At 43.2% G+C, this 16,220-nt stretch overlaps 8 protein-coding genes across 8 annotated transcripts; 4 read left to right on the top strand and 4 right to left on the bottom strand.

Moving 5' to 3' along the window:
- Nucleotides 1–12: 12 nt before the first annotated feature.
- IOC2 (Ioc2p) lies at nt 13–2,436 on the top strand (the record flags this gene model as incomplete). Its single annotated transcript, XM_018366686.1, has 1 exon — nt 13–2,436. The coding sequence occupies one exon, from the start codon at nt 13–15 to the stop codon at nt 2,434–2,436; it is 2,424 nt and encodes an 807-aa protein (XP_018220525.1).
- Nucleotides 2,437–2,884: 448 nt separating this feature from the next.
- GIS3 (Gis3p) lies at nt 2,885–4,393 on the top strand (the record flags this gene model as incomplete). Its single annotated transcript, XM_018366685.1, has 1 exon — nt 2,885–4,393. One exon carries the CDS (start codon nt 2,885–2,887, stop codon nt 4,391–4,393), a length of 1,509 nt encoding a protein of 502 aa, XP_018220524.1.
- A 598-nt stretch (nt 4,394–4,991) lies between these two features.
- On the top strand, nt 4,992–5,603 carry NYV1 (Nyv1p; the record flags this gene model as incomplete). Its single annotated transcript, XM_018366684.1, has 1 exon — nt 4,992–5,603. One exon carries the CDS (start codon nt 4,992–4,994, stop codon nt 5,601–5,603), a length of 612 nt encoding a protein of 203 aa, XP_018220523.1.
- A 287-nt stretch (nt 5,604–5,890) lies between these two features.
- SUL2 (sulfate permease) lies at nt 5,891–8,575 on the bottom strand (the record flags this gene model as incomplete). The annotated part of the gene is made up of 1 exon (XM_018366683.1): nt 5,891–8,575. The coding sequence occupies one exon, from the start codon at nt 8,573–8,575 to the stop codon at nt 5,891–5,893; it is 2,685 nt and encodes an 894-aa protein (XP_018220522.1).
- Nucleotides 8,576–8,930: 355 nt separating this feature from the next.
- On the bottom strand, nt 8,931–9,830 carry GEP5 (Gep5p; the record flags this gene model as incomplete). The annotated part of the gene is made up of 1 exon (XM_018366682.1): nt 8,931–9,830. One exon carries the CDS (start codon nt 9,828–9,830, stop codon nt 8,931–8,933), a length of 900 nt encoding a protein of 299 aa, XP_018220521.1.
- Nucleotides 9,831–10,051: 221 nt separating this feature from the next.
- On the bottom strand, nt 10,052–11,428 carry XDJ1 (Xdj1p; the record flags this gene model as incomplete). Its single annotated transcript, XM_018366681.1, has 1 exon — nt 10,052–11,428. One exon carries the CDS (start codon nt 11,426–11,428, stop codon nt 10,052–10,054), a length of 1,377 nt encoding a protein of 458 aa, XP_018220520.1.
- A 668-nt stretch (nt 11,429–12,096) lies between these two features.
- ALT1 (alanine transaminase ALT1) lies at nt 12,097–13,878 on the top strand (the record flags this gene model as incomplete). The annotated part of the gene is made up of 1 exon (XM_018366680.1): nt 12,097–13,878. The coding sequence occupies one exon, from the start codon at nt 12,097–12,099 to the stop codon at nt 13,876–13,878; it is 1,782 nt and encodes a 593-aa protein (XP_018220519.1).
- A 299-nt stretch (nt 13,879–14,177) lies between these two features.
- GAA1 (GPI-anchor transamidase subunit GAA1) lies at nt 14,178–16,022 on the bottom strand (the record flags this gene model as incomplete). The annotated part of the gene is made up of 1 exon (XM_018366679.1): nt 14,178–16,022. One exon carries the CDS (start codon nt 16,020–16,022, stop codon nt 14,178–14,180), a length of 1,845 nt encoding a protein of 614 aa, XP_018220518.1.
- Nucleotides 16,023–16,220: the final 198 nt, after the last annotated feature.

The following is a 16,220-nucleotide window of genomic DNA, read 5'->3' as shown; positions in this document are numbered from 1 at the left end:
GTGAATCAGGATATGATAAGATCGAAGAGGACTAGAGGCACAAGAAACACCGAGGTGAGTGAGCCCATGGGTGCTGCGGACTCGAATGGYGAAGAATGGCATGATTACGTCTCTGACGATGTACTGGCTCAATTGAGCAAGCACCAACTGCCGCATTCAGGATTGCTACACGAGAAGGCTGCGAGCTTGGCGCAACAATGGCATTTCCAGTACGTGGTGGCTTGGCTCTCTAATGTCTGTGAATCTTACACTACCACGTCATACACTGTAGAGCAAGACGGTGGTGGTTCTACCAAGTGCTTATGGAAGAGTATAAAGTTCGACGAAGGCGTTTTCGTGACGGATGTCTTTTCGAAGATTGATGGAAAGGACTCAAACTATTACAACGATGAAGTAGACGTCGATGGTGCTTCGCAGAATTTGTATGATCAGATTAGATTGCAATTATTACACCAATTGGCAGGCAATAAGAGCGGACAATTGAGAGATTGGAATGTTATTGTTAATCATCATTTCGAAAATTCCAGCGCATTTTCAGATCTGGTTACTACCTCCCCATTTCTGGAGCTGGACATTGCGCGTCAGTTTGAAATTCTTTACGGCATTATAAAGTTAGTTGAAGTGAAGAATATGTTCTTCAAGAACTATTTAGTGAATAACTTGCATTTGTTCACATTCAACGAAATTATACTAGATGACGACAATGAAGAGGGGGGGACGCGAAGTCTGTTTGCCTTGCCCAATGTTGGTGTTCTTGTTGAGAAAACTATGCACAGAGTCAAAGAAGACCCCTCTTCTCAAGTCTCTCAGACTCTGAATATCCCGATAAAGCTACAGAACTGTACAATAAAAGAAATGGACCCCAAGATGCCGGATTCCGTGGAACTGATCCATCTGGAGTACTCTCACGACATTGACGCATACCTGCAATCTATCACTGTCGATTATAAAGTGGTCACCACTGGTTGGGAGTCCATGTTGGAATACTGGTCACAGAACAGGGACTCGAAGTTAATTGACGAGTTTATAACGAGTTTGATACCGACATTCGCAGAGCATAGATTGTATTCAGCCAAGATCTTGACCAACCGAGAAAAGGAGAGAGCCATTGCTGAGCTGATGACAAGAAGGAAAAGATCTTCGAGGCTGGTGGCCAAAGAAGAGGAGAGCAAGAAAAAGGATTTGGAAAGTGAATGGTTTGAAAAATTGGATGAAAGAGAACAGTTTATCAGACACAGGAACAAGCTGGTGTCGAAGGAAATCAAGAAGCTCAAGGACCTACTATGGGGTCAGTTGTGGCAATTATACGACCAGGATTACAGAGACGCAAAACTGACCAAGCGTAACGAGCTCACGGACAGAAGTGGCTCCGGCACTCCATCTCTCGAACCATTTTTGGGGAAGGACGAAAACAACCCACTGAATGAAATCGATAACGAAGTTCTTGATCACGGGCCCAACTTTCAGTCGAGTATCATCCCCCTGGAGCAACCGACTCCTGAAAGCCTTGGCTTGCTGTCCACCGCCGATGTTCCTGAGTTGCCCTCCGATTATTGCATAACCAAGGAGGAGTTGGACGAACTGGCCAACTATGGGATATTCACGTCACAGCAAGAGCCGGACAGCCAAGATTCCGTTTTCCAATGCCCCGGCGAACCAGAGTTGGCGCCCATGGTAATCACGGAGGATTCGGAGACGGACTTGTTCAATAATCACCCATTGGTATGTTGCGATCAGTGTTACAGATGGCAGCACTGGGAATGCCAACCACCAAAGATCACCGAGCTGATATCCTTGACCACGAAGCCCCCACAGCACATGCTGTCGCAACGCGATTTTGGCGTCATCATAATGGGCAACTCACATGGCAACAGAAGGTCCTCGCGCCGACCCCAATCCACGCCCGAACCCAGTTCCAAGTCCACGAGACCCACCGATAAGCGCAAACCTCTGGGAGAATGCTCCACTTTCATCTGTGGTTGGTGCATGAAAGACCTGGAACTTGAGCTGCGTAACATTTTCGTGCCTGAGTTGAAAATAATCAGGGCTAAGCAAAGAAAACAGCAAGAAGACCGGGAAAGAAGGAAAAAAATGAAGGAGGAAAAGAAAAGACTCGAACAACTCGCCAAACAAAGGGAACTGACCCAGTCCATGTCACCTCCTGCATTCAGCACCGCGTTCCCCCACATGACAAGCGGCCCACTGCCAGGCATCTCCGCATACGGAACACCGAACCTTGGCACCATTCCAGGACTGAACACCAATGCTGCTCGCCCTGTAATCGCATACCAACAGCAAATGGGGGGCAAGACTATCCCACAACCACAACTACCACAGCAACCACAACCACAACCACAACCACTACCGCAACCACAACCTCCGCAACAACAGTCCCAACAACAAAACTTTCACTTCCAATACCCACCCACCAACTAAACCCATATATAGAAAAAAAAACGAACCATACACAGTGTATAACTTTACCTCTTTTCTTTTTTTCTTGCTTCCATTTTTGCGCAGCCGTGCAACCCTAGAACCCAAGGCACGTGACTACCGGGTAACCGCAAACATACAGGGCTTAGGACAGAAATAGTCAGGGCTCGTGAAACGGCCGCGGATAGGGTTGAACGGCACTTTTTTTGCCTTTTTATCCGGTTTTTATCTTTGTCATCCTTGAAAGCGCGGCAAATGTACTAAAGTCGCCTTATTGTGCTAAAAAGCCAATGAGATAAAAGTGGGATGGCGAGAACGCCAAACGAGTGGGATTGGGACAGCGAATGGGAAACAGCTTTCTTCGCAACTACTTGATGGCAGATTTTCCTGTTCTTTAGTTACTTTTGAAGAGATACAACACACAAGACACATCGCACTGAATACACACACAATGCTGCTGAACGTGGAGACAAATCATTCAGTAATGCATGGTCATGAACACCGCCTCATCGGAAGCATGCGCAATGACAGCGCATTGCATTCATGGAACGACTCCTCGAAGGTCTTTTATCCTAAGTCGTTCTACGCCACTGCTACCAACAAGAAGAACAACAAGCTGGCCACTGCCAGCTTGAACAAGACGATCGCGAGTACAAGAACAGTAAGCGACCAGAGCTACTTCTGTTCTTCTGCTGGAGCACCACTCGATGGGCCAGCGGGTTCTCGAAGTAGCAATGTACCCACCAAGAGGAAGAGCTTTAAGCGGACCAGAATACTGAAGGCTCGAGTCGATTCCGAAATGTCAAACGAAAATCGCTCATCTTTCATGACCCCGTCTTTAAGTTCGGTTTTGTCGCAGGTCAAGAAATCAAATTCTGTAAAGACAGTATCGGGCGATTGTCCGATACATGAGAACCTCTTGACACAGAGCATTAAGAGGAAGTTTTCGGAGGAGACGCAAAGTGACTGTTCTTCTTTGGGCTCGTCCAAAGACCATCCCTTGACAGATAACATTGCAGAGGCTGCCGATGCGCAGACCCCCGCCATCGACGACGAAAACCAGATCGAGGCGGAGGCGCCCAAGATAAAAATACTAAACATGAAGGACCTTGACCTGTTCGATGACTGGGAGGTTAAGGATCTGGTAGACCTGTTCCCACCCGTATACGAAAGACATTCGCAACCGTTGTCTGATCTGTCGCCGGTACCGTCGCTGTCCGATGCGAGTGCAAAACCTCGACCAACCTCTGTGGACTTCCAGATTGTCAACAAAACGGGCGGCGCCTCGAGAAGGAAGAGCAAGAGCAAGTCCACCACAGAAAACATGATATACGAGAACGACCTGGTTGAACTGGAACAGTGGCCTTCCACCACGCCATCTTCCGAGACCAAGGACGCGGCTGCTCCTAACGACCTGCTTCTACCGAACAAAAGAATAAGACAGAAAAGTTTGAACACAAACTTCTTAAAATTGTATTCCATCGAAACATCTTGCAAAAGAAAAAATATTCTACCAGAAGTGGAGGTGGACGACCATCTGCTGAAGCAACTCACATACTCCGATATCTGGTCGTTGGAGATAAAAAAGGAACCCAAGGTCTCCACACGGGACATCAAAATTGCCCTCATCACCAGAAAAAAACTGTGGTCAGACATGGTCCACGAAACAAGGAACGATCTCTTTGGTGATTCCACGCCGTGGAACCTGCCTTTCATCGCAACGGCGTCCACGGTGCCGCCAGCGCCGGACCACGAACCCGCAAACGAACCCGGAACGATGGACCCAAAGAGCTCTTTGGTTCGCGTGCACTCGGACGTCAAACCTTGGTTCAACAATCGCGGTACAATGCTCAAACCATGCGGGAAACTAAGCTTGGGTAAAGTCTCAAACAAGACTACTGCACCCACAAGAGATATCCAGTATGTCGTAAAGGGCTGGTGCGACGCCAGGTTTGTGTGATCGATACCGCCCTTCTACCCTTCTCATTTTGCATTTTTTTCAAAAATAAATAATATATATTCCATCATCACATTACATAACCTTAAAAGAACTCATTGGCATTCTGTTCCCGGGTAATGCGCGCCTTTCCGTCTTAACGAGCTTAACAAAAAAGATAATTTGGGGCACAATAGTGACGAAAAAAGCCTCTATGGGGCTAACTAGCACATAGGTAATCAGCAAGTGTTGAATAACGGGGAGTAAAAGGAGGAGTTGCTCAACCATCACTGAATTGTGTTTTTAAGCTTTTTACCAAATGAAACGCTTTAATGGTACGTATAAACATTTCAATGTAATCGATAAATGAGAAAAAAAGGGATTGAGTGAATATCATAAGCATTCCCTACAGTTTCTTCTTTTGCTTTACATTTCCTATGTTCTCGGGACTAACGAATTTCTTTGCTTGATTTTGCGGCTACTCTTAGTAAGTTACGTGGAAGTGATCCAGAATGGTGAAACAATCTCTAGTTGTTTCCAGCCGTTCCATAAGAATGAAAACTACGGTACGATACCTTCAGCAAACGAACAGATAACACCGGTTATCTTTCATAATTTGATCATGGACATGGTGTTGCCCAAGGTGGTCGCCATCAAGGGCAACAAAGTCACGAAAGTGTCAATGAACCTCATTGACGGGTTTGACTGTTTCTACTCCACGGACGACCACGACCCGAAAACTGTGTATGTTTGCTTCACGCTAGTGGATATACCCAAGATCTTGCCCATCAGAGTACTGAGTGGGCTACAGGACTATGACTCCAACGCCACGAACGAATTATTGAGTTCGCATGTAGGCCAGATACTAGACTGTTTCCATGAAGAGCTAGTGAAATACCGCAATCAAACCTTGAATAGCTCTGGAAATGGCCAATCTAGTAGTGGTAATGGGCAAGACACCATTAGTGACATTGGAGATGCCACCGAAGATCAAATAAAAGATGTTATCCAGATAATGAATGATAACATCGACAAGTTTTTGGAGAGGCAAGAACGAGTGTCTCTACTAGTGGACAAGACTTCACAACTGAATAGCAGCAGTAATAAATTTAGACGTAAAGCCGTCAACATAAAGGAAATAATGTGGTGGCAAAAAGTCAAAAATATTACGCTGCTGACTTTTACGATTATACTTTTTGTTAGCGCTGTTTTTATGTTTTTCTATTTATGGTAACAAAATAGGGGAACTCTCATTACAGTATAACATTGACGGTTTTTTCTTTTTATTCTTGAAATAGAAAAATAAATTAAATGAAAAATAAAAATTTGGTAAATACATATATGTGTACTTGTGGCAGCGCCATAGTACTTGTTATTTTTATTGTTCGAATAATGTCTATCTTATTATGATGTTAATTGTATATTGAATGAAAAAGGCAAAAACGGTTTTTTACTTTTGGAATATAGAAAAAAAAAATATGTGCGTGTATAAGATTTATAAATATGTTGTAAGGTGATTGACTAAATGTCCCATTTAGCAAAGTCTGGAATATCTATATGGAAGAAAGGTAAGTTTGTACCTGAAACAGTGTAAACGCTATATTTGCCTGGGGTTTCTTTGTTTTGAGGTACTCTTGCGACGTGATAACTTGTATGACCGGCAACAATGGATTCATCACTATATTCTTCGTTTAGAGTACCAAAACCTCTACTAATCAAACCTCTCTTCACCCATGATGAAATGATACCAACGAAATGGAATTCAACTTGTCTATCAGCATATTGGTTGATGACTTTCCTTAGGTCAACCAGTGACTGAAGAGCAGTGGCATCTGTTTGCGCCACTTGCGAGAAATCCAAACACACGATTTTTAGTAATGGTCTATCATCTCGGTCAGCATCAGTTGGGTTGTTGGCAGCATTTTCGGCAGACTCGATATCCGTTTCCTTTTTCTTCCAGAATTTCAAATTCTTAAAGAAAGTAGGTGGTTCCCATGGACCAGGATCGTTCCAAGGGCGGTCGGATTTTTTCCTGTGGCGAATTAGTTGACCACGTCTCGTTACCTTCTTGACTCGGTCTATTATAATATCATAGTGTCTTGAACAATTGATATACGTGTAACTATCGGATAGCCTGTAAACGAGGACACCATCTGGAGGTGGGAGAATCTGGACATCCGGGTTTAATTCTCTTGTGTATTTGTGGTCGAATGGTAGCCATTTGGTGTGATACTTTATTCTTGGTTGGCCAATTGAAGGGGATGGGGATTCGAAACCCTTCGTTTGGACTTTTGTGTCTAGTTTTTTAGAGGAGTTAATTATATAACCGGTACGCCCCTCCTTTTCACCATCAGTAGTATCTTCTTCCAATGTTAAAATACGATTGTTGTTTTCAGATGTGAAGCTAACACTGTCCGAATCAGCTCTGACATAAGCATCAGTAACTTCGGCGATTTCGACACGACCCAAGAATTTACCAGCTGGGAATGCCACTTTAAGTATGAAGATTGCACATGACCAGCACATAGCGAAATAAATACCATTTTCAATGGAGGAAAAGACCGTGATCAAGACTGTAACAATGAAACAGACGAAGTCCAGTGGGTTCATTTTCCAGAAATTCCAGGTTGTTTGGTAGGAGGCCAGAAGATCAGACACTGCGTGAATGATAACAGCCGATAATGTGGCCTTTGGAATGTAAAAGAATGCGCCAGTTAAACAGTATAATGCTAAAAGCACACAAGAACCTGAAAATAAACCAGATAGTGGGGTACGAACATTACATTTAGCCTTCAAAGCAGATCTCGAGAAGGAACCAGTGGCTGGATAGGCATTAAAGAAGGTACCTAATAAGTTCGAAACACCAATAGCAATTAATTCTTGATCAGGGACAACTTTGTAATCGTTAACTCTACCGAATGATTTGGAAATAGCAATATGCTCTAATAGCAAGACGATAATAGAAGCAGGCAGATTTGGACCCAATTTAGACATCAGTCCGGGTGGAACATGGAAGACACCGACCTCTTTCAAACCGGATGGAACGGATCCCAGGACACTGATTGGTCTGTCAGCTGCAGATTTGCCTCTTGTGATGGCCCAAGCAATACAAGTGAATACAATGATAATAATACCATTTCTAGAAGCCTGTGCGTAGAAATATGTCCATTTGACAATCTTGTGTAATCTTGGCCTTTTAGAATTGAATCTGTCATTCAACTTTGGACCATATGTACCACACCACCATTTCCAAGTGTAAAGAATGAAAAGTGGGATAAGTCCAAACACAGCATCCAGTGTAGTGTCCGGTAAATGTTTCAAAGAGTCTATCACGATCTTATAAGTGGCGACTCTTGTATTGACCAATTTGTTGTACCCCATAAGAGCTGGCACTTGGCCCCACAAAATGTTAAAGGCAGACCCGGTCATAAACCCAGCGACAGCATTTAAAGAAATGAATTCGACAAGGAACCCCAAACGTAAGAAACCAACAGCAGCAGAAATAATCCCACACAATAACGCCAATGTCGTGGCGATGATGGGACCCGTAATGGTAGTGTCACCTTCTGGGTATCTGGATGTGACATCTGCAATCACTTTGGCGGTCTGTAAGGACATGACGGCGACGGGTCCAATACAAACATCCTTGGAGGTTGCAAAAAACGCATAGGCATAGGCACCAATAAATGAAGAGTACAGCCCGTACTGTGCAGGCAATGTGGCGACTTGCGCATACGACATGGATTGTGGCACAAGAACACAGCCGATAGTGATACCCGCGATCAGATCTGCAATAAACCAACTAACGTTATAGTGTGGCAACCAGTTAATGATTGGAAAGACGCTTTTAAGATAATCGCTAGCACCTTTCAAAGTAAGATGAGAACGTATACTATGGTCGTAGTAATCTTTGAACGACACAGTAGATTCTTCGAACTGCGAAACAGAATTGTCATACAACGAGATATCCGAAGCGTTAAAATACTCGACCTTCGAGCCATTAATGCCCTTCGAATTGCTCACCGTGTTGTGGTTGGCAACGGAATTGCTTTCCAGATCATTATCGTTGAAGGGACCATTGTTTTCATTATTTTTGTATTGGTCGTACTCCAGCTCTAAGTCATCAAGATCAGGAACTGTTGCGCTATCTTGAAAATCGGGGATTTCCACCTCTTCTTCGATACTCGAATGTGTTTCCCTTGGCATAACTAGGATAACTTTTTGTTACTGTGTGTGTACATAAAGGCAAGAGGAGAGAATAATAGAAAAGACATTAAATTTCAGGCTTGGCTTGGGCCTAATTTCTTCAAGCATTGTCTCGGTATATATATGCATGCAGAGTGTTGAGCCGGAGAAACTCTAAACGGCAGATCATCCCTCGACGGACTATGACTAAAACTGCTCCTACTATACCGCTAAACGCTATCCGACCGTAACTATTTCAACGATATTTTTTTTCAATTCTGGCTTCAAACCACAACTGTGGCCGAAACCTGGCGGCGCACGTGACCTGACACGGCCACAGTAGCACGTGCCATGGTATTCGCAGTCTTATGGCACCCTAGTCGCCCCAGTGGGTGCAACGAAACGTCAACGGCTCACTAGTAGAGTCGGCGTTCGAAATCGTGTATGCCCTTGCACAAGCACGCATGTAGAATCTTGTATGGCGTCGCTCGAAGGTGGCGTCATGGAAGACGGTCATCAACGCAAGTTCGTTCGTAGCAGATAACGGCGGGTTCTCCACAAACAGACTGGTGTAAATGTGAGCCAATTGTCTTGCAAAGAGTTTAGAGATTTGCTTGGGTGGGGAGATCTCGCCCAGGGCATTTCTAATGGGGATTTGGACGCCAGGGGAGGGGTATTTCTTATGGTTGTAGCTTAGTTGACTGTTCGCTCTCAAGAACTTGTAGTGGTTTCCAAGGGAATTGACCAGAAAGGTCCTCTCTGCGGTGAAAGCGTCGAGGTCTGCCATGCTGTGTTGTACTAATGAAGGTGATGGCAACGCTGGTCGTGGTGGTGTGCGGACCCAGGGATTTCTCACTTGAAACAGCGTGGTCCAGTCTGTCTTCAGCCAGTTGCCCTTTGAGGCCATGGATACCAGTTTCCCGCTCTGTGCGGGAATGGAATCAACCAGAGACCTGTGGTTTTCAAAGGGCCAATGGCTCAGCAGGAAATGGTAGTGCTTCTGAAAAAGGCGAGCATGTCTTGGACGGGGATTGTTCCATTGGAAATGCGTTTGATAGACGATGCTCTCCAATGCCTTCAAACTGGTTCTCAGGTCTTGCGCTCTCTGGGCCCTTTCGTACACTTGCAGCGATTCGGTTAGCGGCACGGCTATTTCTTTGAACTTGAAATCACTGTGTATTTCTGCAAGCTTTGTTGTCAGCGCGGTCTTAGTTATCTGATGCAGCGGCAGTGAGTCTATGAACGGCAGCAACAGGCTGTTGGCCTGTGATATCATCGTTATTCCTGATCCAGGTCCGTTTCTATTGCAGGAGGATTCGCCTCTCCTTTTTTCGCTGTGTGGCCCTTTTGGGATTCGTTTTCTCTTTTCATTAAAGGTGCGAGAGATTATATTCTTTAATGCATGCTACAAATATATATATATATACAAGTGGGACAACCTTCTAAATAGGAAGAAAAAAAAACATTAAATAGTTGTTTACTGACGTTGTAGTGCTATCATTGCATGGGGCAGTACGAACTGCTTGCTTTCTGGTGCGCTGAGGCTTGCGGTTTGGGATTGAACGCCTTCATTCCTTCAGGAAGATCATCTGTGTGGATGATCTGGAAGTTCGATACGGTTTCGTTGTTAATCGGACTGTTGTCGCTCCCGGTATTTGCAGTGATGTTGGAGGGGCGAGATGATGACGACGGTAGGTGCGTCTTTATTGCAAGTAGCTCTGATTTTTCATTGAACCAATTATCTGGAGGGAATTCGATATCCACGAAAACGTACAGATCGCCGCATTGGCCACGAGGGTTGTCCAGGATGGGCCAACCTTCGCTGGTGATTTTAATGATATCGCCAGGTCTTATGACTTTCCCCGGTTTAATGCTCAACGTTAGCAATCTGTTGTCGAACGTTCTTGTTAGAAACTTTTCAAAACCTGTCAACGCCTCACTTAGTGATACCGTAATGCTTACGTATAAATCTTGCAGGTTTTCGTCGCCGAACATCTTCATCAAGATTTGCTTCTGTTGCAGGTCCTCTTGCTTCTCAACGAGATGAAAGATCAAGTCTCCGCAGACAGCCTTGTCGATTTCTTCGTCTGCCATTCCCTTAACGATGATAACATCGTTGAAATGGTGGCCCGGTGGCACATTTACAGTGATGACTTCCTTCTTAGATTGAAGCCCCACACTTTCACAATCAGGGCAGAAGTTCTTAGGGTTCTTGGGCCTTTTCATGTACTTCCCCTTGCCGTGACATTTCTCACACACGACCCACTGTGATGCTACCAAACCGGGGCCAAACCTCTTGAGACGCTCTTTGGAACCTTTCCCGCTGCAGGATTCACATTCCATTTCGTGCGTAACATGTATTTTCTTCTTTGCTTTCCAACCAGACCCTTGGCACTTGCCACATATAATCTGTCTCTTTAAATCAAACTTCAACTTCTTACCCATATATAAATCTGTCATCGTAAAAGATAAATTAATGTCGATATTCTTGGAGCTCGCAGTTCCGTCTTCCTCGTACATCTCCTGCTCATGAGAAAAATCGTTTCCCTCATGGGCCCCATTGTTGAAGAAGTTATTAAAGAAATTCATAAAATCGTCATCTCCAAACTCATCACCGCCACCACCACCGGTGCCATTATCATCACCATACAAGTCATAATGCGACTTCTTCTCCGGATCACTCAAGATATCGTAGGCTGCAGTAATCTCTTTAAACTTGATCTCGTTCACCTCCTTGGAGTCCTGATCCACAGACTTGTCTGGATGATGCTTCAGGGCAAGCTTCCTATAAGCCGTCTTGATTTCTTGTACGCTTGCCTCTCTCGTCACCCCCAAAACATCATATAAACGATCTTTACTATCACTGCCACTCATTCAGAACTACAGCTGCGTACTTACTTGCCCTTTCCCTTCAACTCCAGAAGCCGCATGTCCCTCAAGATAAGATAAGCCTGGCCTTTGTTTCTTCTTTGCTCCTGCAGAGAATGGCTTGTCGCTACTCAAATTCCGACCCAAGGACAAGAAACAAGATTAACCAGCAACAGGCCGCCCCCACAGACATATATACATATATTTATTTACCGCATAACCACAGTTACAGAATTCATATATAATTACACTGCAAACCTCTTCTACAACACTGCTACCCATTGGAGGGTTTCCACTTTTTCCCTATTGGCTTTTTTCATTATTCTTGCGTCTTTTTTTTTTTCATTCTCAAGGGGTCCAAGCCAAGAGCTTTACGATCCTCGACCTCTCGTTGAAATACACCACGCTACTGTTCTCTCCTGCTGCCGTTGACGTATTTAGAGTTTGTTGTGCCCTTTGTAAACGATCGTGACCTGCCTGCCATACTAGGAAAGGGTTTTTTTTCTGCAACTACTGCTGTACTGCTTCTGCCTCGCCATATTTGTTCCGTTGTTCATACCAGTCACACGTTTCTCGAGAACCAACGTTAGTCTTTCATTGCCGTTCCCCCACATTCAATTGTTCTTAAACTACGTGCATATAAGTATACCCTGCTACATTTGTTTTCCTCTTCCATGATGTTATCACTGTCCGCCAAGAATCACTTCACAGTGAATAACTCGATAACCCATATCGTCAAGTCATATCATATAAAGACTCTCACTACAAACGCAAAGACAATGCCGCATATCACTACATCCTTTACCACTACTGCTAGCAGTACAAAATTAAAGGCTTTCAGGCAAGTTAGGCCTGTTCTGCAGAGGCATAGCTCATCATGGATGGCCTCCCAATGCCAAAAAAGGTCAATATCTGGCCAATCTTCGCTAAAAGACCTGCGCCATTTAAACCGCTTCCCACATCACACGTTGAAAACCGCCAACGATGAATTTTATCCTGCCGAACAATTGACTTTGGATGACGTAAATGAAAACGTCTTGAAGGCTAGGTACGCGGTTAGAGGTGCCATCCCCATGAGAGCTGAAGAGTTAAAAACTCAGCTCGAGAAAGATCCTCAATCTTTGCCATTCAATAAAATTATCAATGCCAATATCGGTAACCCTCAACAACTACAACAAAAACCTTTGACTTACTACAGACAAGTCTTATCTCTTTTACAATACCCAGAACTACTAAATCATAACGAACAACAGCTAGTTGACTCTAAACTATTCAAAATCGATGCCATTAAACGTGCCAAAAGCTTGATAAAAGATATCGGTGGTTCCGTTGGTGCTTATTCTTCTTCTCAAGGTGTAGAAGGTATAAGAAGAAGCGTTGCTGACTTCATTACTAAAAGAGATGACGGCGAAACAGCCTACCCAGAAGATATATTTTTAACCGCTGGTGCATCTGCAGCCGTGACTTACTTGCTATCCATCTTCTGTAGAGGTCCAGAAACAGGTGTCCTGATACCTATTCCACAATACCCACTATATACTGCCACTCTGGCCTTAAACAATTCTCAGGCCCTGCCATACTACTTGGACGAAAATTCAGGTTGGTCTACTAATCCAGAAGAAATTGAAACTGTCGTCAAAGAAGCTATACAAAACGAAATCAAACCTACCGTGCTAGTGGTCATCAATCCTGGCAATCCTACAGGTGCTGTTCTATCACCTGAATCGATAGCCCAAATTTTTGAAGTTGCGGCCAAGTATGGTACGGTAGTAATCGCTGACGAAGTTTATCAAGAAAACATCTTCCCCGGCACCGAATTCAATTCAATGAAAAAAATTCTAAGACATTTACAAAGAGACCACCCAGGTAAATTTGATAATGTCCAGCTGGCTTCTTTGCACTCCACTTCAAAAGGTGTTTCCGGTGAATGTGGTCAAAGAGGTGGTTACATGGAACTCACTGGCTTTAGTCATGAAATGAGACAAGTCATTTTGAAATTAGCCTCAATCTCATTATGCCCCGTCGTCACTGGTCAAGCTTTGGTAGATTTGATGGTTCGTCCACCAGTGGAGGGGGAAGAATCGTTTGAATCGGATCAATCAGAACGGAATTCCATTCATGAAAAGTTAAATACAAGAGCAATGACTTTATACGAGACATTCAATTCTTTAGAAGGTATCGAATGCCAAAAGCCCCAAGGTGCTATGTACTTATTTCCCAAGATAGACTTACCTTTCAAGGCAATTCAGGAAGCCCATCATTTGGAATTGACGCCTGATGAATTTTATTGTAAGAAATTGCTAGAAACTACTGGTATTTGTACAGTTCCTGGTTCCGGATTTGGACAAGAACCCGGTACTTATCATCTAAGAACAACATTCTTGGCACCTGGTGTTGAATGGATGAAGAAATGGGAAATTTTTCATAAGGAATTTTTTGACCAATATCGTGACTAAAAAAATCGCACAACAACCTAAATAGCAAACACTATAAGTTTTTACTACATTATATTAATGATGTGATCATTAATCTTTTCATATTTTACACCTCCGATTTTTTTCTTTTATTGCATTCTCAATTATATTGTACCCTTTTTCTACATCAATACATCTATTCTATTATGTACGTACTTTTAATACTTTAATATAATATATAATTTATTTTGTTTTGTTTTGTTATGGTTTTACCCATCATATATAGCTCACAGGTGTCTAATACATTTCGGTCATCTCCTTCGCTTCACTACTATTGCTATTCAACTCTGCTTCTCTTTGGACTTAATCACAACACTTTTTGATTCGAATGATGACGCTAATATCAATAGCCAACATGGTAACCATCCTATACAAAGAACAAACCAACTCCAGCACTTCAAATCTATCCATGCCGAGACCAATTTGTTTATTATATCAAATCCCTGAAATTCATCGTCAAATAACAGCCCGAATACGGTTATCGAAATAAATGGGTTTGTTAAGATTAATAGCGATAAATTCTTCAATTTTTGTCTTTGTTGGTTTTTCCCGGATATTCCTTCTCTATAATGCTCATTGAGCTGCATTTCATCGTTAGGCTCGGTTTTTATTGAGATGTTTGATCCTAAGCTCGTTTCGGACTCAGCGGATGCTTTAATAGAAATAGTCTTGATAAATGTCATTGGGAATGCTAGAGTACCGATCAGTAAAGCCATAGCAAAGTTTATCATCAAAAGGGATGTTGATACTAAACTGAAATATAAAAATGCAACGTTTTTTAATCGGTATGATAGCGGTTCTGATATATGGACTTTTCCAGATAGTGCTATAGGTAAGAAGCAGATTGCTAAACTAATAGTCATCAACAACCCAGCTGGTAGTACCGAAAGAAATAGTTGCGATATAACAAATGACACAACCATTGATATGAACCAAACCAATACCGCTATCAAATTATACTCTGAAAATAGGGATATACTGGCATAATCATTGTTGATAAATGCATTCAATGAACTTACTGCAAATGCGACCGATAAAGCTACAGCACTTGGCAAATAACTACTAATGGAAACGAATTGGCGTGGAGCTAACAGCAAATAAAAGAAGAATGACTGGTGAAATTTCTCTAAAAGATTGTTAATCGAGCGGAACATCGCTTCCGGTATACGTCCAAATGTGGTAATATCATGACCACCATGTCCATGAGCTTTCAGCGTCACAGATTGGATTCTCCATCCGCTGAATGCTTCGTTACCGTGGGGATTCTTAACACCAGACAACGCCCAATCTCTTATTCCTAAGCATAGTATTTTAAACCTTGAAAAAAAATCATTGTTACCTAGTTGATCATAGGGTAGTCCGTGCAAAGAAACTTTCATACCTTCATGTTCAATAATAGATATAGCRACGTTAACCAGGTCTAAATTGGGCAGCTCACCGTTTAGCCCGTCATAGGATACTTCTACGTACTCAAAGAAATCTTCCGCACTAGAATAATCTAGTACCACAGCAGCCTCAATGGAACCACCAGTCAAATCTAAAGAAGTGTGGTATGCTTCAACCCAAGATCTCAAAGCTGCATGAGGATTTTCGCTGAATACAACGATAATGTTTTTAGACCATACCGGCCAACGTGAAAAGAATCTAGCTAATGAAACACCCAACGATGCACCACCAACATTGAATTCCTTCTCTGAGTTAAACCACGGAATGGCAAGCACCATTGCTTCTGTCCCATCACCCCTGGGTGCGTGCATTACACCATATAGCGTTTCTCCATACTGATCATTCTCATAAATAGCAGTCTTGGTACCAAATTCTTGCAACCAGGAGCCCATTATATTGTTCCTTTCCGTAGAAGTCATGTTTACCGTCTTTTCGATTTGAGAGCGATAGCCTCTCAAAATATTCCACTCGGTTTCTCTGAAGTAGCTGTACGCTTGCGATGGCATTAAAGCGTTCTCAGAAATATAAGTTCTTCTGTACTGCCCATCCATTGGCAGAATAGCAATAGATATGAACCCGAACAGGGCACATAACGTGGAAATAACAGGCAATAAAGCAATGACACGCGGGACAAGTCCCATGTCAACAACCCTTCGATGCAATTTCTCCAATAAGGCCATCCTTACTATACTCTGAATGTCTTCAGCACGTTAAGAAACTTCCAGAAGTCACCAACTTTATCGTCTTTCTTTGCGTAGTTAACGTGTATTGTATATGACTTTTTTTTCTACCGCTGGCATTAAGGTGAGAATTTCACGATGCGCTTTCAGTGACTTCAGTAGGGATGGCGATCACATACAAACAAGCCCAAGCCAGAC

The sequence above is a fragment of the Saccharomyces eubayanus genome, chromosome XII (assembly GCF_001298625.1).
Source record: "Saccharomyces eubayanus strain FM1318 chromosome XII, whole genome shotgun sequence".
In the NCBI taxonomy this organism is placed as follows: Eukaryota; Fungi; Ascomycota; class Saccharomycetes; order Saccharomycetales; family Saccharomycetaceae; genus Saccharomyces; species Saccharomyces eubayanus.
This window is presented reverse-complemented; position numbering and strand designations above follow the sequence as displayed.